The following is a 26,024-nucleotide window of genomic DNA, read 5'->3' on the forward strand; positions in this document are numbered from 1 at the left end:
GAACGAGAAGCAGAGAGCTAATTCCAATCACCGGCATGATAAGCCTAGTAAAATGTTGACCCCACTTTAGAGAAATAAACAAGCAGACCCAGAACATGACTATAAAATCCTAAGCTTACTTCCTCTCAGTACCTACAGCACAATGCCTGAACACGTGGACGTACACAATAAATGTTTTTCTCTAAAAATGCAATAAAATAAAAAGGCATAAAACTTTAGATACACGTGAAACTTAACATCGCCCTAGGCATTGGTTTCCTTCTGCTCACATGTCCACAGCACTTTACATAAAAAAAAAAATCATATAAATCTCCCTTAATATGAGAATTTTATATTAGACTTCTCATTCATACCCACAACCATCCACCATGGTAAGTGCAGGGTCCTAGGAGCCATGTTCAACGATATGGCCCTAATTTCCGGCCCAAGCGCAGCCCATTAACATGTTACCTACAGGTGGTCTACAGCCACTTAGCTTTCTGCTTCTCAGGATATTGTTCCAACATTCTTCCCAACAGAACTCTGCCTTTAAAAGGCAGTGCTTTCCAAAGGAAGCATTCACCTGACTGGTTGGAAATTAAAGGCCAAGAAAGTTTCCCTTCGTGGGTTAAGGTGGGCCAGTCCATTTCCCTCTTATTATAAGAATTTAAAGTAGTAAATATGGATTGGGCAACAGACTCTGGACTTGACAAAGACACGGAGATAAGTTATGAGGTAGAGCAAAGGTCATGGGTAGCCCAAGGTTTTGAGGAGGCAGAATTATAATTCAGAGAAGCTAGGAGTATAAGCAGAAGGTACAAGGCAGACAAAGATGCAGAGTAAATGGGAAATTGATGACAGTGAGAAGGAAAGCTGGAGTAGAACGAAGCTGACATGAGTTGGAGGTATGTTATGTCTAAGACAGCAAACGAGAGGGAGGACCCACGGACTATGGCTATGTAATTGAACCCTAACCATGTTTACAGTCGGACACCCCGATTTTCATGAAGGTCTATCATCCTCAATTTCTTTGACTATATCTCCAATAATTAAGCTGCAGTGTCTTACGCTGGACAGTCTTTGTCAGAATGTCTGCTAAAAGAAAACCTTTAAGAAACTTTAATTTTAAAAGGTAGGTAAGCAACTTGCCTAAATCTCTAGAAAAAACGAAGTCTTAGCTAATGTCTAATCTGTTGGCTACCGACCCTAAGGAGGTTCTTCAACTTTCTGGCATCATTACTGAGAGAAACACGCCCACCACACTTTGGAAGAAGGTCAACCCAAGACAAAAGCGTCAATTTCCCAGAAAAAAAAATTGGCTGTGAATGAACTCCAAATCTCTCTGTACTCCCAAATCACAAATTTAAAAGTTTGGACATGTTGAAAAGCTAACTCATAACACAGACATGAAGAATTAACGCATGCAGATAACATAACAGTAATGTGAAAAAAGCTAGTGTGGCTCCTCCTTGCAGGTCAGGGACTCCCAAAGCTTTCCCAGGTGAGGACCTACTGTCCGTAATGGCTGCAATATTTCATTAGCAATGACAAGTGTCCTTTTGCATCTCTCACCAGCACCCAGCCTTGTCCCATTCAGACAGAAGGCTTTGCATAGAAACTTGGGATGAATCCAAGGTGGGGGAAATTCTAGTAACCTGGTTAGAGAATTTGCAAAACATCCATAACTGATTATTAATTAGCTTATATATTTCTTTTCTTGGAAGTCCTTTGGGAAACAAATTCACTAATCAAGATACAGCTACAGCTGGAGTACAGAGGCATGAATGAACTCTCAGGGCTCAAAGATAGATGTAAAGTACCCTTAAATATTAGAAACGAGAGTCAAATTCTAAAGCTATCTCAAAAACGTGTGGTGCAAAATAAAAATTTCACATCTGTTCTTTGACATCACACCCAGGGTATAGGTTTCACCGCATTAAGTATCCTGTGAAAAAGGAAGCTCACAAAACTAGATCTGAAAGAATGACTAAAAACTGACTGATGGCCTGGCCGGTGTGGCTCAGTGGTTGAGTGAACCAGGAGGTCACAGTTGGATTCCTGGTCAGGGCACATGCCCAGGTTGCGGGCTTGGTCCCCAGTGTGGGGCATGCAGGAGGCAGCCGATCAATGATTCTCTCTCATCACTGATGTTTTTATCTCTCTCTCCTTCTCCTTTCCTCTCTACAATCAATAAAAATGTGTGCTTTTTAAAAACTGACTTACATACCTCAACAGCTTTGCATAACACCGGCAGCTGACAGCAAGTGCCCCTGGCTGCCGGTGCTGCACGCTGACATCTGCCCAGCACCGGGTAGAAGGCAGACACGGAGGCAGGCTGATGTGGAGTGAGGTCTCCCTTGGAGCAAGTTGCTTCACTTCTCTAAGCGTCAGTGTCTCACGTGTAAAAGTACACAAAAACCACCCTCCCCCTTGGTTTTCCACAAGGTTTGAGGAAAGTAAGACGTAAAAGTCTCACATTTTGGAAGCCTGGTTCCCCAAAAGGCGAGCTGCTGTGGGGCTGAAGACCCATCATCGTTACCACCACTCCTTTTAGTTCGGGGGTTTGTACAGAAGAACTAGGAATAGGACTCAGTGGTCACTATGCTTTTTCTCTTACCGTGTTGGCAAGTAACGGTGTGTCCACCCCAGGGTCCGGCCCCAGCACCTGGCACTGGTGGACAGAGAAGTCTTGGTTTGGGGGTGGGGGGCGGTCCTGTGTATTGAGGGATATTTGAGCTCATTCCTGGCCTCCACCCAGTAGATACCAGTAGCACCTCCAAGTGATGATGACCCCAAAATGTCTTCAGACTCTGTCAGTATCCAGGGGGTCAAAGTCTCCCTGGCTGAGAACCCCTGGTTGATCGCAATGGCAGGGAACGAGGGTTGGAACATGCTGCGGATCCCCCCAGCGGGCCGCCATGGGCCGAGCAGGGCACACGCCGCCGCCGGCTGCCACCACCAGGTCTCACATTCCTCCTCGGTGTACGGCATGGAATTTTAAAACAAGGACTTGTCAGGAAACCACACAGCAGCAAGCCCAGAATTCCTGAGCTTACAAAATAAGCCATGGAAACACTGTGGTGGAAATATAATAAAGCCATAAAGCACGGACTTCACAGACATGAACCACTTGGCCAAGGCTCCCCGACCAGGCCCACGCAGTGACCTAGTCCTCCGAGCACCGTCCCTGCCTCTCCCTGCCTCTCCCTGCCTCTCCCTGCCTCTCCCTGCCGCTCCGGGGCGCGGGGAGTGTGGTCAGAGGGACCAGGAGGCCAGCGCCTGCCTTTTCATTCAGCGGGCGATTCGGCCTTCGGGCGCGGCTCACGTCTCTGCTCCAGTTTTTCCAATTGAAAATACACAGACTGTCCAATCTCCGAGGGAAGGCGGGGAGCGTGGGTGGGAAGAGATCAACCAAAGACCTGGTATGCATACATGCATAATCCATGGACACAGACAATAGGGGGGTGAAGGTCTGGTGTGGGGGGCAGGGGCGGGCTAGAAGGGGTAAATGGAGGGAAAAAGGGAACATATGTAATACTTTCAACAAATAAAAGAGTTTTTTAAAAATGCAGTTGGTAATAACGAACACTCTGACCTGTCTGGTTTTTGATCCTCACTTGAGGAATCCATTCACTACAGGGCCTCGGGTCATAATAACCAGTAGGGAGAAAATCACTACAACCACAAGAAACAATTGTGTCTCCAACTTTTGGCCTGAAAAACGGAACTTGTTTCATCTTTGCCACGGGATGCCGTAACCTGCCTCCCCCGCCGTCTCACTGAGCTGGCCTCCTTTGTGCTCACTGGCATGGACCAGAGCATTCTGCACGTCAGCAGCGCACAGCCCCACCCTTTCCTACCATCCCCGGAAGGCGCCTACTGAGGGATGTTTCCCCTAATCATCTCTCCTGCTTCATGACATTTTAATACTGGAGATCTACTGCATGTCTCCCTTTGGAGGCCACGGACCATTGTAAATGGAAGACTCTTCATGCTCCCCATTTTCACCCCCTGGGGCAACACGGCCCCCACCACGGGCCCACAGTATAGAGGGATCTACCTTGCAGTGTGCCCAGAGCCGGGAAGGTCCCCTTCTGCTCGGCAGGGCCTTCAACGGGGACTTCCGATGGGACTCAGAACACAAAATGCAAATGGGAGAAGCCATGGTTCCATCTGACCTCAAGGCTACACACCACCCGAGAGGTCAGCATCCCTGGGGAGGAGCCACCTCACTGTCCCAGGACGCCCCAGTCTCTGGGGCCGACAGCACCTCTCGGGGTGCTAGACCTCAACCATGGCCTAGCCTCATCTTTGAGGGGAGATACCACCAACGTGCATTTCTTGGGAAGCTTTCAAAGGATTCTGTTAGGTATTAGGATTATAAAACTAAACAGCACAACTGACTACCTGGGAAGAAGTCATGGACACGCATGGACACGTGTGGGTGGCGAGGGCCGAGCCGATGAGTGAGGTGAAGGGATACATGTGCATGGACACGTGCGGGTGGCGAGGGCCATGCAGGGGCGAGGTGTGTGCGTGCCCTGCAGAGAAGGACCAGCTCTAGCCAAGCAGCCCATTGGGTGGGATCTCCTGATTTCGTGGGCTGTGATGTGAAATCTGGATTTGATGTGAAATCTCCTGGTTTTTAAATGTGGGTTTTAAATTTTAAAACCCTTTGTGGACTTCAAAAAGGAAACACAGCTGTAAGCAACATAAGCCTGTCTATGTCTAAGCTATTTGCAAACAAACAGCAGGGACAATGCCCCCTCTCCCCAGAGGAGAGAGGCCCTGAGCTAAGGTGCTAAGGGGAGGGGGAGAGGCTCCTACAGAGCAGTAAGGTGGGGAATTAGGCACAAGTCCCTGCCTCACAGCCTCACTACTGAGGAAACACGGGGAGGTGTGCCTGACGCTAAAGAAAGGGAAGTGGCAGCCTTCTGTGACCACTGTGAGGCAGACTTCCTGCATTGTAACACGCCACATACACCAGAAGCTCCAATAACCACTGATTTCACCGGAGCTAGCCATTTAATAATGGTGCCTTTTCGGCCTAGTTAGACCATATGTCACATCGTCCAACCAATATTATGCTACACATGAATTTTAAAATTCCCAAAATATGTAAGCTATCCTATCTCCTTAAAATTTCCCTTGGTATAAGGATACGAGTGAATCCCAGTCCTGAGTTCCATGGCTTACCTTTTGGACAATTAGAGACATGGTTTAGCAGGTTGGGGTCTTTCTGAATACAGGCCCTCGCAAGTCACAGAGGCTGTGCCATGCGCATTCTCCAGTCTCAAGAGTTCCAGTTATTTTTCGTATCAAGACTCTAATAAATAATTAATGCAAAACTTTGTATTTTGCTGATAAACAAGATGCAGCATTCAAATCAGTGCAACTCAGAGATACGCACAATGTAAAAGAAAAGGTAATATATTTGAAGAGTTTCAGAGTGGTTATGGGTTCAAAGTCAATGGCTAAGGTTAAGTCAATGTAGAGAAAATTACCCAATTTGTAAACTCTGTAGCTAAGATCTGAGTGATGGGAATAACCTCTTATACAATAAAAAATTCTCTCAGTGATATCAGAAGTTAATTTTAATAGCCACAAAGTGCTTAAAACTGAAAATAAAAAATTACAGACAGATTCTTAGCCATCAAGTATTGTTAGCATACTCCAGTTTTGACATACTATCATAAAAAGTAATAAAACTCATAAATCAATTGGCTGTCTGCTTCTAAGATTTACTTGACTCAAACTGGTCAGTTAAAAGAAAAAATATCACATTGAATATCCTTTAGCTCCCTACACATTAGGACCTCATAGAAATGAAAAGTTCTGGACAAAAAAATGGAGACTGAAATGTATAGGAGCCGTCATTCAAATAAAGCAAAGTTCTTAATTATAATGGAGACTAGGTTTTTAGTCTTTTTATCTCAAACTTCTCTAAATTTCCAATTTTAACATAAAAACGGGATGCTGCCAATGTCTAGATTAAAACAGCTGTTCACTGCTGGACGGAACTAAGATGGGCCTGAATGCGAAGTCCACACAGAGTTCCCTGAGCCAGTCCTTGGCCTTGTGCTGGTTCAACGCAGAAGTTTTGACAACAGTGAGACAAACAAGGGTGATGGAGAAGTTTTTATATGACCGGATTTATATAGTTTGCCCGATCTTTTGTCTGAGGCTATTCCTTTTCATTAATTTTTTTGTTATTAAAAATATTCTGTTTTATAAAATATATGGTTAATAAATGAGAGCTTCCCTTAAATTGTTTGTATAAATTTATTTTCCTAAGCAAAACGTTAGTAAACTATACCAATAAAGGTATAGGTTTAATTTTAATTTCGACTAAATCTCAACATAGGAAAACCCTGCTCTAGGTGAGTCAGTGTGTTGATTTAATAGGGAGGTGCTCTGGTGTGTGAATGAGGCCCCAGCCAGGAAAGGTCAAGGGGAGGAAAAGGGGGGGTGGTCCTTTAGGGCAAGCCCAGGGGTTCACCTCCGAGGAATGACACCCCCCGCAAGCACCACCCCAGAGCCAGAAGTGAGGACTCCGCCACTTATTAGCCCACCCGTATCACCCACTGACTGCGTTTACTGTGGATGGTATGAGACTGCCTCTAGGCGCTTCTAGCTCTATGATTCATGAGTCTAATCTGTGACTTTGGAAATTGACCAATGAGGACAGGAAAGCATTGCCGGAGATGTCAATATTTGGATGGAAAGTCATGTAAGCCGGAAGTCACTTCTGACTTCTCCCTCGGGCATGTAAGGGTGGACCCAGGGGCAAGAAGATAGGAAGCGTCAGGGTAGAGCATCTCACCCCATCCTTCACTACCTCTCCTGTGAGTCTTGATCAAGAAACCATTCTTCTCCCTCCTCATCTTCTCTTCCATTCTCTGCACACACACACATACCCAGCTACGTGCACTCCTGCCTCAACCTTCCTCTTCTTGCTACACACAGGGAGCTTCAGAGGGAGACTGTGGAGGGTCCTCTTTGGTGGCAGCTGGGTTGGTGGTATGGGCAGTAGGACAAATCTCATCGCTTACCAAAATAATCTGTGGGCAAAACTCTGAGGGGTATAACCTTGGAACCCCCAGTTAAGATTTCTCTCAGAGGATAACTGATTTTAGAGTACAGCGAGAGTCGGTACACTCAATTACTCTCAGAAAGAAATATTTCAATGGTAGCAAAAACGAAGCAACAAAGCACGCAACCCAAGTGAAGGTAGATTTCTAAAACAGAGGAAACCAAAGATGGCAAGAACGCATCTTAAGATTCCCAGACTCTCCCAATAATTCCTTCCCAGGCTTCGGCTGAGTCCAGGTATTTCCTAGCTCAGTGGGGATTATTTCTTTCTCTCAGCCTCATCACACGCTCCTGGAGGAATTGTGACTCAATTCACCGGCTCCCTCAGTGTTTTCTCTTTAGAAAATGGACTGATGGGAACTGTGAGTTATGTTTTCTGACGGGGAGATGTCATTCCGCACGAACCTCCTGCTTCCCAATCCCACAGGTCACACGCCCTTAGGACGGACAGGCGCTGACGCTCAGTCACGTTTCCCTGTGTGAGAGGTGTGTGCCTGTGCGCGCACCCTGTTCCCACTGAGAGAAGGGGTCCATGTCCTAGGGACACAGCGTGAGACCCTCCCACAGCTGCTAGCACCGCCAGCGCTGCTGAGCGTGGAAGGGGGGCGCTGGGAGGGGGCGCTGACCTGCACTGGCTCGGGCGGCAGCTGGACCACGTGCTGCATGCGCTCGCTGTGGTGGTGCCTGGACTCCTCCTCGTAGATCACGTCCCGCTCGTGCTGGGGGAGGTTCAGGAAGCGGCGGATGGTGCACAGGTTCTCCCAGAGCGTGCGGTTCTCGGGGCTGGGGTTCTCCTTCCAGCGGAGCAGCTCGCACAGCCAGCCCTGGGGAGAGAAGGTCACTTGAGGTCACCGGAGGAGCGCAGGGCGGAGGTGCAGCGCCTCCCACGTGATCACACTCTCCTGTCCAAACTGCTCCCACCAACCTGGGAGGCACAGGAAGAGCCGGCGCCTCTAACCCCAACCAGGGGCCACTCACTGGGCGGGTCACACCGATGCCCGAGAATCTCCACTCTTGTTCATCATCTCAGCACCTTTCCTATCACAGACATTCTCAGTTCCTTTGTAAAAGATGCTCAAGCACGATTAGTTATCCAATCCTCAGAAAAAAGCAATTTGTGTTGGTCTAGTACAATTTTTAAAATTAGCCAATTGCCTGCGGACCGAAGGGTCCCCAGTAGGATTCCGGTCAAGGGCACATGCCCAGGTTGTGGGCTCCATCCCCAGTAGGGGGAGTGCAGGAGGCAACCGATCAATGATTCTGATCACTGATGTGTCTATCTCTGTCTCCCTCTCCCTTCCTAAAATTAGCCAACTGGATGGTATCCCACCCTAAGAAAAGAGTGAAGATGAACAAATATGTATTACAAGATGGACAATTCTACAAAAAAAAAATGTCTAAGTGTGAAAAGCACTGAGTTCTCTAGGAAGAGAACAGTCTTACAATCATCAGTAACTCCACCTAACGGAAGCAAGCACCTTAGCTGGAAAGGGGGGGAAAAAAGGTGTCTATTTGCTCCACCTCTGAATGCCTGGGGCTCCAGGTCCTGTTCCCCATCACCTTCCCGCCACATCCACACCTGCAGGAAGGTAGGCAGTGGGCCGGGTCCCACCTGCAAATGCGTGCCTCCCACCTCTGGCGACCGGATGTTCTCGCAACGGCACGAGGAAGAAAATGCAATGCAAATAGTGATGGAGTCTATGAAAATAATGCAGAGGATGCTGTCAACATCGCTCGCTGACTCGTGTCAAAATATTTTCCCCAGTCGCTTCCTAACTCATCATTTCCAAGCTACGTCGCTAATTTTAAAAGCAAGAACTGTCCCACATCGCGCCTCTTGTAAAAGAGTCAGAATTTTTCCTAGCAAGGTGCACAAGTGAACACAAATGACTTCGTGAAAAATCGACCCCACACCTCCACAAACCTCTGTATCACCACTTGTAAGCCAGTGGGCGTTCCCGACACGCATCCTAAAGCCCCCATATAGGATCAGGAGCCCTTGTTCGCCTGACACTCCACTGTGTCTTCTGCCTTTACACCCCGTGCCCGCGCCCGCCCCCCCCCCCCCCCCCAAAAAAAAGAGGCAAGATTTGATTATCTCCGCTGCATCGGCCAAGACAGCAACACCAGCTGTTCGCATTGTGCAGCCTCCTCCTCGCGGCCTCCATGTTAATAACCTGATCATTCCATTTTCTCCTTCAACTGCTGGCTGCGGCGCCGCGAGGAGACAAAAACCCAGGCCCATGTGCAGCAGCTGGAGGCACTGAACTGTGAAGCCCCCGGGGGTTTATAAACTAATCTGTAACACAACACTGCCTTGTTTTTACAAGTGAGAGGCCACATTTGCGCAGACCTGATCTTTGCTTGCAATAAACTGGGAGCTGGGGAGAGTTAGAGGGTTAGGAAGAATGAAAACAAGGTATCTAATCATTTCTTTGGAAATGTTTTGCCAAGCATTTTCATAGATTTTTTTTTTTCCCCAACTCAACAGAGAGATAGGTAGGGACTCGTTGATTTTCAAGGTGCAACGTCTACGAACACTGGAGACAAAATGTTTATCTCTATCGGAAAACACATGATATATTTTTTTTAAAAAATCCCCCAGTCCCAACGTGTTTCCTCAAGGGTTCCTTGGTACAAAGGAAAGGATTCTTGAAATGGAAACGAAACCATCTGTGGAAAAAATAAGCTATTTCCCTGTCGTTTCACAGATCTGAATGCGTCTCCAACTGAACTCTTTCAGATCTTTCAAACAGGTATGCTTAACCTCTCCCGGGGGAAGCCACAGCCTGCAGACCGATCATTTAACAGAAGAGAGAAACAAAAACCTACATCTGCGAAAGGATGAAGTTCTGAGGCGCCCAGACCTTCCGGGGGGCGGCACCTGCTGTTCCGCCAGAGGAGTGAACTGCATGGTGGGAAGCCAGCGCTTGAAAGGGGACAGGTGACAGCTGGGCGGGACCTCCACTTAGGACACGCGGAATGTCTCGCACAGCAGTCACCGCCGCGTTTGATTTATCGGCGCTGCTGTAATCGGCGCTCATTACAATCACTTAGAACCAACCACGGGCCTCGTCATGGGCCGCGCTGTCTGCCATCAGTCTTTAAGGAGGGTGGTGCTCAATTTGCCCACTGACATGCGAGGTCCCGACCTTGAAGCTATTAGGGAGCGGATTAGACACAAGTGTGATCATGTGTGCAGACATAAGCAAACCAAATTAATTTCTGGCACAGGGAGGGAGCCCACAGGACCCTGTTCCCGGGGCACCAGAGCACGCCCCCCGCCCCCCCAGCCCTGATGGAGCCGAGCTAATCGCGTGTTTAAGGGAACCCGGTTTTGAAGATGAAGCACATTCATGGTATTTAGAGGGTTATTAATCTAGTTTCCCCACCAAGTGTTTGCTTGGCTGATCCGATTAAGGGCTGGAGCCTTCCGCGGCGCGCCCCCTCCGCAGCAGGCCCCGAGAAATCTGTGATACTTCACAGCTTTGGACATATTGCGCCCTGTGTACCCAGCTGCTTCAATAATTAGCTTGTGAATGTATCAGCTGGTTCTGCGATTTTTATAAATAATAACTAACCTACGGAGCAGAAAGATTGTCAGGAGCCTTACAGCAGCACAAAACCCGTTCTACTGAGTGCTGGGATTCCCCACTCCTGGAGCTCCTGTGTCATTTATAAGTTATTTGTTTGGCATCTGAAATGGCAGCGTATCCTTGTCCGCTTTCTTCACGGCGGCCATGCTTTGCTTTCTCCCCACCCTCCCTATTTTTATGCTCACCTCCCAGAAACCTATTCTTCCACCTCACCTCCCATCTCACCCTCCATCTTTTTGTTCACGCCATCCCTCCACCAGTCCATTCGAGAAACTTATCTCTGTCTTCTCAGTGGGGTGTCTCATGAGCTTGTTTGGTGGCTAATGAATGTGTGAGAAAGAACCACGCTCTTGCCTGAACACACATGTATGTAACTGTGAGTGAACGCATCACAGGAGAGAGAAAGAGTCCCCACTTTGGGATTTTTTTTTCATCTATATAAATTTTGCATGCCATCCAAGAAAGTTTTGCAGTATCAGGCAAAAAAAAAAAGTGTAAATGTCAAATAAAACAGTGACAGATGACAGTATTCTCTATTGAATAGCACTGTTTCTGCCGTGCATGTTCAATGGGAACTCATGAATTATTAATAAACAAATCTCCTTTTTCTGTTAAAAATCTCAAGTAGGTTTTTTGTTGTTGTTCCCTGTGTGGTATGTGGTGCATTCCAGGAGAATGAGTTCCATTTTGGAAATGCTGATACAGACGTTCATCTGATTCCCAGCCCTGGCCCGGTCCATGAGGGGTACCATGAACTTTTAATCTGGTTGTAAGTTTTGACCAAATGTTGGCTAACTATTCCTATAGTCAGTTGAGGTTTTTTAGTTTGGTAAAACTGAGGCTAAGTGTTTGAGCACAGTGGAGAAGCACAGAGAGCATTCAGCTTGGATCCCGGAGACCTAACTGCTAAGTTCCTGCCCCAACATTAAATAACTGAGTGACCTTCAGCCAAGTGGTTACCCTCTTGGAGCTTCTGGGAAATTAACTGTAAAATATGGTACATTCCATGATTTGTTACCTTGTTATTTGTCAGAAATAGCAGATAATGGTTGATTATCAGGATTAAAGGACAAAGGAGAAATTACCTTGACCAAGGGATCAAGGTCAACATCACCAGCGATGACATGTGGACACCATGAACCCGGTGATGTGATGCACCATGAGGGCCACAACATAAAATCTGAGGTAGTCTAGCCCAAAATGCATAACCTCAATCGAATCATGACAAACCCGCATTGAGAGATGGTCAACAAAATAAATCAGCATTCTGCAAAAATGGCAAGGCCAAAAAAAAAAAAGGAAAGACTAAGGAATAGTCAGACTACAGAAAACTAAGGATAAATAATAAAAAATGCTGTGTGGTTTCTTGAACAGGAAATGGACTTAGTGGAAAACTACTGAAATTACAGTACATTTTTTAAGTTTAGTTAATTGTATTAAAACAATGTTGATGTTCTGGTTTTAATTATTGCACTACAGTCATTTTTTTGATGTAATGTGTTAACATTGGGGAAAGTTAGGTGAGGGATATATGGAAACTACTATTTGGCAACATTTCTGTGAGTCTAAAATTTGTTCCAAAAAAAAAAAAATTAAACATAGGGACCCCAGAGAAGGAATATAGGTTTAAAGGCTGCATCCTTGCAATCGATGGTTAAAGCATTCTCATGCATTCGGTGCATATGCAAATAATATATATTAACATCTCATTTTAGCCACGTTGTCAGCCTCTTAAGCAAATATATTCCCCTCCGCAGAAAAAACAAGTCTGATCTTCCTTTTCCACTATGAAGGGGAGGCGGCACGCACACCCATCAAAATATAGTTTATTTACAAATCCACATGCTCCTGAAAAGTTGTAAGTCAATCTGAATTTACAAAGCAAATTATGTCGTCAATGTATTAGCAAGTGCTTACTACTTGAAGATACGTGCCATTATTCCTTTTTGGAAGATGAGTGATAACCCCATAGTTTGTCTTGAGCAAAGTGGTAGTCACTGATGAGTTACTTCAATGAGACATCTCTCATTCACAATTCAAAAGCGCTAAAAGAGAAAGCAGTAAGAACCACAACTGGCTCCTGGTTTCCCTTCATGGTCTCATCTCCCATCCATTTCTCTACTGACTTCGTGCTCCCGCTGTGAATTACTTTCAGTCCCCGGATCTGCTTGGTGAATCCTATCTCCATGAATGAACTGTGGGGTGTGTACCTATGTGTGACTTCTCTTTGAGGCTGGTTGTAAGTTTTAACCAAAGGTTGACTGAATGTTTCCGTAGTCAATTAAGCTTTTTTTAGCTAAAACTGAGGCTAAGTGAATTACAAGTGTTTGACACAGCTCATGTTCCTTGAGTTACTCCCTTGGCTGAAATGTCTCAGACTCAACCCTTGTCCCCCATGAGAAGTGCTTCAAGGCTCAGCCAACATGGTCTCATCTGATCTCCTGAAAACTGGTTGCTCACCCTCGCTTGACCCCAAGGCATTTTGCTGATACTCTTTCACAACTTGATGATGATTATTGTGATGGGTGAGCTTCCTGATGGGGCTGGAGGGGAAGAGGTGACTTCTTCCTCATTCCAGCCCTTTCAGCGGAGACTGTGGGTCCTTGCACATAAAAAGTGCTCAATAAATGCTCATAGGACTGACTGAAATTATTAGAGTGTATAGAAATTAGTGTAGAGAAATGGTTCACAGCCTCAAATTCAGAGTTACAGCTGGCGAGGAGTACCTTCCTCCCTCCCTTTCCACCTCCCCTCCTTCCTCCCTCCCTTCCTAACAAGTCCTTCGAGAAAACACTAGGATAAAGTTGAGAACACCGTGGACTCGCAATGGCCTGGCTGTAGTAAAGTACATACTTCATCAGCTTCATTCTCTCGAAGTTGCATTTAAAAAAATAATGACCTAAGTGCCATTATATCAATCATTTTTAAAAATCCGTTCTCATCTTTTTAATCATTTTTTTCTGTGTGTGTTGCTGTTGTTGTTCAGATGAAGCATTTTAAAGCTTTCCTGGGTTAAAATGAATGAGGAAAGGCAATATCTATTTCACTAAGAAAAAATTTTAAAAATTTCAGGTAGCCAATAAATGAGTGATGACATAATTCTCCAAACGACATACCAAAGGCTGAGAATTTTCCAATGACCAGCGAGGTCTTTTAACATAGGCCAGTGTCTGAGTTTGAAGTCCATCAGATGGAAGCCTGAATCCTAGCTCCAAAACGTAAGGTTAAGTGATGGGGGAGGGGATGCAAGTGGGAAGAGTAAGGCTCCTGTCCGTGGTACTGAAATGCCATCGCCTACTAAGGTACTTGTTTTCCTACCGCCAGGACACCAGTAATGATTCCAACTTCCCCATGTTTTCTCCTTCAAAATAAATAAATGAATAAATAAATGAATTAATTCCACGTTGGTGACCAATTTCCTAGTTTTTATAATATTTCAGAACAAATACAACCCAGGGTTTGCTCAGCAACACACACAGGTTCACAGCGGGCTTCGATCTCCAACAAAAAACATAAATGGCCGTTCCTGTTAAGTAAGGTATTATGGGCCTTGAAGGCAGGGCCTTGTCACAGCTATTACTGTTCCCCCTGATGTGTCTAGCACAGAGCCGATGCGTGAATTCAAACAGTCAATGGCCCCCACCACCTTCGCCCACTGGGAACGCCAATAAATAAGTGGGCAAGTGAACAGCTCCGGGAGAATGATTCAGGGATTCCTGCACCAGCAAAGTAAAAGGCCATTTACTCACCCACATTTCCAATACAGAAAATGTCAGCATATGCACCCAAGAGGAAATGTTTTCTGAGCGTCTCAGAAGGAAATTGAGATTATTAACCACAGACAGTTCGCTTTCTAAATGGAAGCACACGAAGTCCCCAAACAAACTTTTGTAGCTGTGAAAGGATTTCTCTTCCTCTGGGCGAGACTCTTCTGAAGTGTGAAATGAGCCAGATAATATTCAGCTCTTGTTCCTTAGTCACTGAATTCTCTTTTCATGAATCCAATAAGTGTCTATTAAAATAAATAAACCCCCTAATGATTCAAGATAACCTCATCAGGAAGCTGAAATGGGTAAAAGGCTAACTGCAAGGGAGACTCGTCAAGGGCTTTGGCGAAGGCCTGTTTGGGGGTGTGGGGGTCACCTCAGCCTGAACAAAGGTGGGTGCTGGGCCTTTGGTTACAGTTCACGGTTAATTATTTTAGGCCTTGCATGTGTGAGGTAAAAATGGCCTGCTTCTTTCTTTATTTTTCAAAATGGTACGCTAAGTTCCAAACTGTATTTTCATGGAGACCGATTTTCAGCTTTCTCCAGGCATGTCCCTCGCATTTCTATGGATGTGCTTGTAAAGATTGAGTCTGTAGTTGGGAGTAATGGAAATTTTATTTCAGACCAATTCCTTAACCTCTGTTAGAGAGGGCTCAAGTCAAGAGGGGATTTTATAAAATCTTTCTGCCTCCTTACCCTAGATACGTAGGATACACACTGCTACCTAACAGTGTGAAAATTTGGTATGAGTTTATATAAATATGTACATACATACATGCGTACATGGGAACATGCATCTGGAAAAGTTGTCTATATCTGTCAAAAAGATGAATGAATTGGAATTGTGCTCTTCTCCACTTAAGTAGTAGAAAGGTATTATCAGTAAAACGTACTAAAATATGAAGCAGAAAACAACAAAAATATTTCCAGGCCCCGACTTCAGGTCCAAATTCTAGCATACCTATGACACAATACTATATATTCTGCAAACTGCCTCAAAAACTTGTAAGTGCATGAGGAAAAAACCAAACACATCAGAAAAGTAGGAATGTTAGGGTTTTTTTTGGTTTTTGTTTTAAAGATCGGGGCTGGTTCTAAGGTGAGGCAAGCAAGTGCCAGTGCACAAAATGTAAGGGGTGTGGCTCCGAACGTGCAGGCCTCCTTACATTCTACATCCTAGGACCTAGTTTGCCTCACCCTAGTCTTATAGACACTGTTCATCTTCTCCATGAAAGGGAGAAGATGAACAGTGTCTACAGGCAAGTGTAGGAGTCATTCATAGGCACCAACATTCTCCAACTGTAAGAACCCTGCTTTAACGCAATGTCCTCTTTGAAAGAGGGCTGGGAGTGTTGGGAGACGTGGCTTTAACAGGCCAACCTGACTTGTCTCAAAGTTGCATGCAAGTTTCCAAAGGCTGTGTCATAAACAGGCAAAATCATGCAACTCAAGCTTTCTGCAGTAAAGTTGCGTTTCAAACCAGTACATAAACGTTAGCAGTGGGTAAATGCATCTGACATTTTAAGACCTGCATAGGAACTCTGTGATTAATCTCTGATGATAGCTAACTAAGGGCTCGCATAAAAGCTAGTTTTAGGGCATGAAACCTTAACATAACTAATGGTGGGCACAGTAAAAAGATCCCAACTCCTCACTCTAAGGTGGATACAGGTCTTAAGGGAATGTCTGCTGATAAAATCTCACTAGCATCTAATCCTCTAAGATTACACTAAGAGAAAAGGCAGAGAATGGAAGACGGGTTCTACCCGACAATGAAACATCCTAGTGTTGACAGAGTTGACTGCCTGCTTGGTTTGGCATTCGGGAATGTTGAGAAATCTAATTTCTTCACTATGTGGCATCATAATTTTTTTCAAATGGTACTTATAGTGTAAACGGGTTAGTTCTTTATTTGAAGTTGGTGGGCAGCCCTGAGGTTATGGTATCCATACCCCAGTTGACAGGAGTAGAAAGTCCTCCTTGGTAGGCTATAAAAATTATTGTGTTCCAAAGAAACCTGCCGCTCAGGTGAGGCTGCCTGCCTCATTTCAGTCTGCCTTCCATGCTGAATCCAAGGTGGCAAAAGCAAAATCATCGGGAGTCAGACTAAGACCGCCGACACATTTTACATGGGGCATCAGATGGTCAGTACTTCCTGTCATGGTTTATACCAAAAAGATGGGGTAAAGGTCGACTTCCATTAGCCTGAGCTAACTCAGCCCCAATAAAGCCATCTCCCAAAAGGAAAATTCATAAGATAAATTGTGCAAAGAGGCAAACCTTTGATCCTTGTATAATATTTTCTAAAGGACGAGAAATTAATGAGACTAAAGATAACATTTTTATGCCCCAACTAAAGAGTTGGCCTTAAAAATTGTACTTTTGAATTGTCTTATAATTATGTGTTGTACAGTATGATCGCAACTAGCATGTAAACATGCCTGTGCACACCCATGCATATATGGACATTAGAAGGGAAGACTCTAAAATGTTAACAGTAACTATCTCTGGGTAGTGGAATCATGAGGGACTCACATTTCCTCATTTATACATTACTTCATTTTCTAAAGTGAGGATATTATTACTTTAACATATAATAGAGGTGTTTTTTTAAAAAATATATGCAACTAAATTGTGCCTGGGACATTTTTAAAAAGAGATACAAAAGCAAATTTTAATATGGTAACCCAGGACTGAGTGAAGAGAATGTTAGGACATATACTGAATGTGTTAGAAACTCCAATAGCAAAGAGCAAAAAAAGGAAAACAAACCAAATAATATATCCAGTATTTTTCTTTATGTAAAGTTATCTGTTTTCCCTTAATTTTTTGCCTTATTTTAAGAGGACCTGCTACTGAGACCTGTAGACAATTCCATCCTGACATAACCCACACACTAAGGAAACACACACACTTCCCAGGAATATATTCCACCAACAGGACCGTAAGCAAAACCTCAAAAGCTTGTCACTGTTTCAGCTCCTTTTCTGAATCCCCCGTCCCATTGTGTCCCTCAACACGTAAGCCCTCAGGGACCATCTGGGCCCAGAAGCTGCAATCTCTCTGAAATTGTCCTTCCTTTTTCCTCCTTCTCATTCAAAGCTTGCCTCACACACAGTGTTAGGTTATATTCTGAACAGCTGAGGACAGCCATGGACACCAAGGAGTGAATGAGGTTTAATGGAGGGTTAATTTCTATTTTAAAAGATAGTTAATATGGAAGGGGAGGGGCCATGGTGTCTATTTGAACTGGGCCTTCGAGGTTCCATGCCCACTCCCTTTCACCAAGCTCCTAAAGAAAGGTTCCCCTGCCCTAGCTGGTTTGGCTCAGTGGATAGAGCGTTGGCCTGCGGACTGGAGGGTCCCAGGTTCAATACCAGTCAAGGGCACATGCACGGGTTGCAGGCTCGATCCCCAGTGGGGGGCGTGCAGGAGGGAGCCCATCAATGATACTCTCTCATCATTGATGTTTCTATCTCTCTCTCCCTCTTCCTTCCTCTCTGAAATCAATAAAAATATATTTAAAAAAATAAAAAGAAAGCTTCCCCTGATTTCACATCCAAGAGAGAATGAAGAAGCCTTGATACCCATCAGCCTCCTCAGGCCCTCCAAGGCCTCCTGACCCCTCTAAAGACACATACCGAAGGGAGGACAGGAAAGCAGGTAAGGGGGGAAACCTTTGCTCTCTCAGTCCTACAGCGCAAGGAAGAGGGTGTGGCCACTTCACACTGCAGCCTGAAGGGGTTAAGTACCGCGGCCAAAGTCCCGCTGTTAGTCGTGTGCATGCATGCACCCTATGGGTAGGCAGCAAACACACGTGCAAAGTACCACATCATGCAAGTGATTTCACTAAAGATGCTTTTTATGAAGCCAAAGCTGGTGCTCACAAAATGGAGTGAATGTCGTCTGTTAAAAAACCTCAGCATCTGATTTGCCCATCGCGTCAGCTATTTCCAGCAAGGTTCCCCATTCACAAATGAGAATGAGACCACGGTCCCAAAGAAAAACAGAAAAACTTCAAAGCGCCGCATCCCCACCTGGGCTCAGTCCCATCCTTCGGCATCTCAGTTCCCGGTACTACATGTCCCTCCAGAGCCTACAGAGGCGGGGCTCCCGCGTTCTTCGGGAGGCATCACGCATTTGGGGCGCTAAGTGTGGGCCAACTGGCACGCGCGGCTTCCCATCAGCCACCTGAGTTATTTCTGGAGGCTGAGGACATCGCTCTTTCCAGAAGCCACGGTGCCAAGCCAACAGGAAGATCACAGGCATTTTGAACCAAGTTCTCAGACTGTGGTCTTCATCCTTTCTTGAAAGCTTCTTATTAAAAAAAAAAAAAAAAAGGACGGAGTGAAACTTCTATATTTACGTCAAGTCACGACTTAAGGGGCAGGTTTGCAAAATCAATTGTGTAGCTTTTATACCCGCTGCACATCTACCACATATGTCCTTTATTACACAGTGGAAAACCATTAAATGCACAGTAGTTTTGCCAAGTGGCATTATGCATTTAACAGCTTTATTCGTTTAACAGCTCCAGCTCTCATTATATTTTGCCATGTGGTCCATGGGATTTTATGCATCTAACAGCTCAGGAAGGCTCCACGGTACTTTCTTTTCATGTTTTTTCCTTCTATGGTTGGACATCAAATCTTAGCAAACTGCCTTTCAACCGTTTCACTGATGAGCGACAATAAGAATAATCTGGAAACATTACTACATTAAAATTGGAAAGGGACACAAATATTTCCATCCTCGTCCAGGTTCCTTGATCTTCTACTCCTTTCCCTTTATCAACATCTGAAAAATAACTTAAGTCAGGTACCTGCCAAGCGACAGGTAAAAATGGCTAAGCCCCATAATTAGCCTAAATATAGCACCTCACTCTCTCTATATAGAAATATCTTTTTTGAAACTTGGCTTTTATTGAAAACCTTCTTGCTTAATAGAAACACAGTATTCAGTAACTCCCTTTCTTCACAGCACACACGGAAGACCTGTTGGGGAGACGATGGATCTTCTCCCCCTTCCATCGCAGGGATGGAAACATTAGTCATGAAAGGCCACAGAGGAAATCAAGCTCAGAACCAAAGGGCTCCCAGCATGATGCCGCAGCCAACTTCGCTCCCTCCACCTCCACCGTGCATTAGGTGACTGTTCATCTCGGGATAAATAAGCAGGCACCTCCACCGAACCCATTCTCGGACAGGGTGGCGGTTGTCCCTTTAAAGGAACTGAAACAGACAGCGGATCCCATCCACGGTTGCTGCTCTCAGAAACAAATGTACAGAACCCTCAGCATCTGTCTACCCGGGTCCCCGGAGCGTTCCGCCCCACCACCCCCGCTCGGCGCAGATCTGCACTGGAGAGGCCGCGGGTGTTTCTGTTAGAGCTCTCAGCACACACCCTGGCCCTCACGTGTGTTTTCTCCTGGAGAAACAACTGCATTCCACACACATAAAAGGAACACCTGACTCACAAGGTGTCTCTGGGGCTTGGAAAAGCCGTTATTACACCCAAGTCAGCCATGCCCCTGCCGGGAGTGAGAGGCGGTGAGACGTGGCTACGATGTGGTCTCAGAAAGATGCTGTATTGTACGTATCAAGTTTGGCTTGTATACAGAGAGAGAGAGAGAGAGAGAGAGAGAGAGAGAGAGAGAGAGAGAACAGAAGAAAGAAAGAATACACAGCAGTGTTTAGAATTAGAAGAGAAATCATTCAAGGCCGATCCTTTTTTTAAACGATTCTTGAACCGACAGAAGTCTGGGTTTTGACTTAGTCTCTATTTTCAACTCCAATGGGAATCAAAGCAAACTGTGGCGCCAAACTCAGAACACGACAGGACCCCTCGGGATGCCTGCCGCTATTACCGTAGGAGCAGATGTATGTTTATGGGGGGGGAGGGGGGGAGAGCACAGCGGACCCCGCGCACGCCTCTGCTCCTTTCACCACCGCTCACCTGACTTTTATTTGCAGCCACCTTGGCGAACAGGGCCTGGGACACCTTGGCCCTTTTCATCTCCTGCTGGATCTCGTCGTAAATGGCAGCTGTGATGTTGACGTTGGCGCCGTCCACCTTGATGGGGAGGTCTGCTGTCGGGGTCGAGGTTTTGGCCTACCAAGAGACCGTGAAAACAATCACTGAAAAAGTGCCGCATTCAGCCCGGCCATCTGTGCAGAAATTACCCAAGGATTTCAGTCAGCTGATGCCAAACAGCATTAGCTACAGAGGGACACTTCCTGTCCATTATTCTAATCGGGTTAATTGCGATTGGAAATAATTGCGGCGCATTCCTCTAGGACGGGCAGAGCCCTGCCCAGCCTGCTCCTGCCCTCACGGCGCCCCGGGCGGCTCGCAGGTAGGACGCGCCCGGGGAACTAAAAGCCATCACTTAGCTGCGGGCCACGCACGCAGGGCACACACCGTCACCCCTTTCTTTCTAAAAATGGCATGCCTCGGAGGGAGGGACAATTCTTCCAGAAAAAAAAAAAGAGTAAATGGGTAGCGGTCTCTAAATAATAAATTATTACTCAATTGAATGCACTCCCCAGAGTCGCTCTCATTCTTTATTAAAGCTTTACGCGTGTCATCCGAGTATGTGTGGTTCCCCATCGCCATCATCATTATGCTAGCCAGCCCGTCGCCTAATTTCACCTAGGAAATCAGTGGGAGTGAAACAAAATTTCATTTCATGAAACGAGGCTTCGGCATGCCTTTGATGTGGCGTTTTCATTTTCTTAAACTCATATTGTGGTGTTATGTATTCTGCAGCGCGCGTTTTAATTGAATGATTTCCCGTCAGCTTCGGAGACAAATGAAGGGCAATAGAGAAGGTGTCTGTACTTCTTGGGGTTGGGGGGACCCTGGAACGTTTGGTGCTACCTGATCGAAAAGACTGTCGGCACCTGCCCTGGTGAGTGATGCCCGGGGCTGGTGGCTTCCTCAGAAGCCCGGGCAGCGGGACTCTGCCCTAATCCTTGGGTTCATGAGCGTAGCCAGCTGATTTGGTCTAAAGCGGGTTGTTTTTCCTTTTGTCCCCACTTACCCTTAGTCCCAAACCAAGAGAGTAGCCCCCAAATCACCACTGTCCCTCTGTGGGTGCCCTAAGCTGTCCCCACGGGGCTGAGCATTACCGGTGCGGGGGGGGGGGGGGGGGGGGGAGACTGGGCAGGTAGTCTGGACACTATGGGATCGTTCTCAATGACCTCAAAGCCAGAGCGAATGTCCCAAGTTCCCATGACGGCTTTGATTCCTAAGAGCCATCTTAGGTGGTGGTGACTTTCGCCGTTCCCCTTTGACCTCCCTGTCTCATACGATTTTCTAATTACTACCAAAAACTAAGAATAACTGATGCTGTACTTTTTATGTGCCAGGCCCTCAAGAAAGCATTTTACTTCTGCTATCTCATTTAATTCTTCTAAAATCGCAATGAGTTAGACTTTATTTTCATTTTACGGATGAAGACAAGTGATAATGAAGGACGATGTTTGACCTCCTGGAACACAGGCAAAAGCAAGTGAGACAACCATATTCTGAATCCAAGTCTTCCAGGTGCCAAAGCGTGGGCTCAGGGCCACGGTGCTAATCTGGCTCCCAAATCTCCAGGTTGTACCAGTGCTGGTTTTACAGGGATCTGCTTGCCCTCAAGTTCGGAGTCTTCCTATAACAATCCAATTGTCACTTTTTCCAAGAAATTCCTTTTCCTTCTCAACATTTCTAGCACCTTTCCTGCCGAGTGCATGTTTTAGCACATTATTTCTGCCTTTCTCAACTCGGGTTTCTTATTAGCCTCACTGACTCTCTCGCCTGGCTGATCAAATCCTCTCTAAAACCCTGGGGGCTAAAATGAAAGCCCTCGAAGTACTAAACTATGTGGTTAGGAGCCCAGGACTTGGAATTAGAGCAACCTGAGTTCAAATCCTAGCTCTGCCACTCAGCCATGTGACCTCCGTTTCCTCACCTGTAAAATGGGATAGCGATGCAAAATGGTGAAGATCCAATTCGTGCAAAATGCTCACAATACCTGATACACAGTAAGTGCTCAATAAAAGATCACTCGTACCCTTGTATTGTTGTTTTGTTATTATTAAGTACATCAAGGGATACTGGCCAATTGAAGCCTTATGAGAAGAGACCTCTGGAGGTTTAATTTCAAATTTGAAATCTCTTGCCCTGGCTTAGTTGGTTGGAGCGTCATCCCATCCACAAAAAGGTCACGGGTTCAATTCCTGGTCAGGGCGCATACCCAGGTTGTGGGTTGGATCCCCCATAGGGGTGCATATGAGAGGCAACCAGTCGATGTTTTTCTCTCCCTCTGTCTAAAATCAATAAACATATCCTCGGGTGAGGATTAAAAAATAATAATAATAAAGTAAATAAATGTAAAATTCTTCAATTTATTTTAAACCAGGTGGGGTTTGGAAAATAATCTCCATGAACTCTGTCAGGCTGACTCTCACTGCAAGGCGGCCTCCCGGGTACCCCCCTCACACGGGAAGCCTCACTCCGCCACGGACCTTCACTGCTGAGGCCCGTCAGTGAGAATTCTGAGTAAGAAGGTAATCACGAAATGTTGTAACAGCTTCCCCTTTCTCAACGTTTAACCAACAGGAAAACAAGAATGACCCGGAGAATGTGAAATACCGGGGCCATAGCTATAGTCTCAAAAATATTCCGAGAAAAACATTTTACATTTATTTTCCTAAATCTCAAAACTGTGACATTAAATTATTCATTTCCCTGTTATACTCGTCCCGAAGGGCCCCCGGCCTACTTTCTAGGTGGGGTTCTGTGCTACTGAAAAAAGCGAAATGCTGGCTCTGTGCGGCCTGGTACGCTGGTCTGGCTCTGAAAGCTCGCCGGTCTGTGGGAAGAGGCCTGAGACAATGGTGCCGGGAAAATATTCCGAAGGAGCACACAGCCCTGCGAGATTTCCTAACACGTGGAAGTGACTTTCTGAGGAGAGGTGTCCGGGTACACAGCCAAGAGCATGGCTGGACTCTCCCATCATGCTTGAACGGACTTCAGAAGCAGCAAAAATACTAGTATTGGCAGACTTAATAGAAGTAAATATTAGTGCAAATTAACAACTCACCCAACTTAACAGCCTAATATGTTTGTCCCAAAATGGGGGGGGGGGGAATCCTATATAAAAGCTTGGTTACACTTATCCAAAGTAAACAGTTAAGGGGGGGATGAGGACAAATATGTAATACCTTAATCAATAAAGAATTAATAAAAAAGAGACTTATTTTTGGTTGAACAGTCATTACAGCTCATCATTCGCTAAAGACTAAAGTGTAAGCATTGCAGTTTGACAGTGCATGATAGAAAATGACCTTCAGTTAAATATATATTGCGGAGTACAAACTTAGGAAAGGTAGGAAATGTGAAAAAAAAACGGATGTATATTTAAAAAGCTCAAATATTTCTACTAGAATACAATTTTGCTTGTATGCTTAATCTGTTCTTTGGAAATTATCAGAAAACAAACTCATTAAACACACACACACACGCACACACACTACAGTAACTAAGCAAAAAACCCTTTGATTTCCAAGTGCCCATTTTTCTGATTTGTACAAATGTGTCTGTTGACTATCTTGGGAACTAGAGAGGGAATCTGCAACCCTCCCGGCAACAGTGGAAGGAGAAGGCTGTGTCACAAACCGAGAGAGTAGTACAGTGTGAGGAACACGGGTAGTTGGCTAGAAATGAGGGGGCTCGGATCTGAATGGGAAATGACTCGTGACTGACTTGACCCTTCGGTGAGGATCTTTGCAGCCCGCAGTGCCCAGCTGCCCGCATCTGCCGGAGGAACTGAGAACAGAACAGGTTACTGTGTGGAGCGAGGAGGGTGGGAAGCGGAGCCCGGGAGTCCTGGGGGTGGCCTGGGAAGCAGAATAATGAAGGCCTACCTCTCCATGACCATGTTCTAAGGGCTCCGTGAATGACCCAGCCATGGGGAGGGAGCCCTGCATATGCACGCTCCCATCACGCCAGCTCGCTCCCCATTCTGTCTTCCTCAGATCGAAGGAAATAGAGCTTGCATCTGCGTGCACCCCCTCTCCCAGCGACCTCATCCCATGGAATAAACAGGACATAAGGGAAAGCAGGGCGCTGGCCACGCACACCCAGCTCCACACAAACCCCTCGCTCCTTCCTGGATGACGATGCAGCTGTAGGTGGACACAGCCTGCCCCCCCCACCCCCCACCACCACCCCCTGCTCTCCTGCTGCGGGAGGAAGGATGGTACTCCTGCTCCTAAAGGGACACCAACGGCATAGGACATAGCAAAGGACAGCCGCTCCATAGGGTCGGTTCCCTGGCCTCCCACCAGCACGCTCCGTGGACTCAGAATCCCTGAATTACGCCTGTTTCAGGGAAAACTCTCGGCGCCAGCCAGGTGTTTCCAGGGCAGAGAGAGAAACGTCCGCGGGGCGCGCATCTCACCTGAGGGGTCCGGGAGGAGCTGGGGCTGCTGGAGGCCGAGGACACCATGCTCACGTTGGGGTTCATGCTCCGCTCCCGCTCGTCCTGGTAGATGCGGTCCCGCTCCACCTCGGGGAGGTTGAGGAAGTTCTGCATGGCCCGCAGGTTCACCAGGAGGGACTGCGAGGCCGTCCGCGGGTCTTCCTCCTTCCGGAGGATCTCGGACAGCAGGCCCTGATTAGATGGGAAAACAGGCCGAGTCATATCTTGGGGTGGGGGGTGTTTCTGTCTCCCCTACCCACCCCCTTTATTGTGGGGGGAAACCAGTTGGCTGTGATGTCATGAGCCGCAGCCTAATCCCAAGGCTTCTCCAGCAGGAAGATCTGGTGGGAAGGTGCTTGCCTTCCGGGCGCTGTGGCTTATTTTGGACCGTCCTGTGCTGACACTTTATCATCACTGTAACCGTCGTTGGGGTGCAGAGATGCCAGCTCGCCAGGTAGGCGCCGGGGAAGGGATTGTGAAGTGGCAATTACCAGCAGGTGCCTCCTACAAGGACTGCAGGAAGTGTTAGAACTCTCTGCTTGAAATTGGGAACACTTGGCAGTGCTGCTCTGCTTTAAAAATCTGCCAAGTTTGGTAAATTTAGTTCCGACATTTAAACAGCATGGGAGATTTACATCGACTTAAAAAAAAAAAAGTTTGGCTGAATTTCTATGTGACCGGCCACTGCTTTCAATATAGATGTTTCTTCCAGGAAAAAAAAAAAAGACACAAAGCAAATGGCTATAACTTGTGTTAACCCCAGCTTCTCAATCCACACACATAATAGGTGTCCTTAGGTATGTACCAGAGAGCACCCACACATGTCTATGAGATACCCTCCCGGGGGGAGCTCTGAGCCCATCATCAAAGGGATGACGTGTGGTCACATCCGGTGAGGGGCCGGCGCACAACTGGAGATCACCATGGTAGACGCAGAGACACTTTCTGAGTGTGTGACATCCAAATAGACAGCTCCAAATAGACAGCTTTAAAGGAAATCAGTTCTTTATTGCTCTGGTGACAGAATTCACACACACACACACACACACACACACACACACACACACACACACGGAAAAGGTTGACAAGAGTGGAGACAAGCATCATGAGCATCATGGA

At 46.3% G+C, this 26,024-nt stretch overlaps 1 protein-coding gene across 8 annotated transcripts in view; it reads right to left on the bottom strand.

Moving 5' to 3' along the window:
• SATB2 (SATB homeobox 2) overlaps positions 1-26,024 on the bottom strand; it is a 219,051-nt gene that overhangs the window by 27,351 nt on the left and 165,676 nt on the right. For all 8 annotated transcript variants that reach the window (XM_079781987.1, XM_079781991.1, XM_079781989.1 and 5 more), the window contains 3 exons: positions 24,885-25,097; positions 20,390-20,545; positions 7,698-7,895 (listed from right to left, as the gene is read on the bottom strand). In XM_079781987.1, coding sequence (XP_079638113.1) covers positions 7,698-7,895; positions 20,390-20,545; positions 24,885-25,097 — 567 coding nt within the window. The remainder of the gene's footprint in view (positions 1-7,697; positions 7,896-20,389; positions 20,546-24,884; positions 25,098-26,024) is intronic.

Source organism: Cnephaeus nilssonii, assembly GCF_951640355.1.
Source record: "Cnephaeus nilssonii genome assembly, chromosome: 10".
Taxonomy (NCBI): domain Eukaryota; kingdom Metazoa; phylum Chordata; class Mammalia; order Chiroptera; family Vespertilionidae; genus Cnephaeus; species Cnephaeus nilssonii.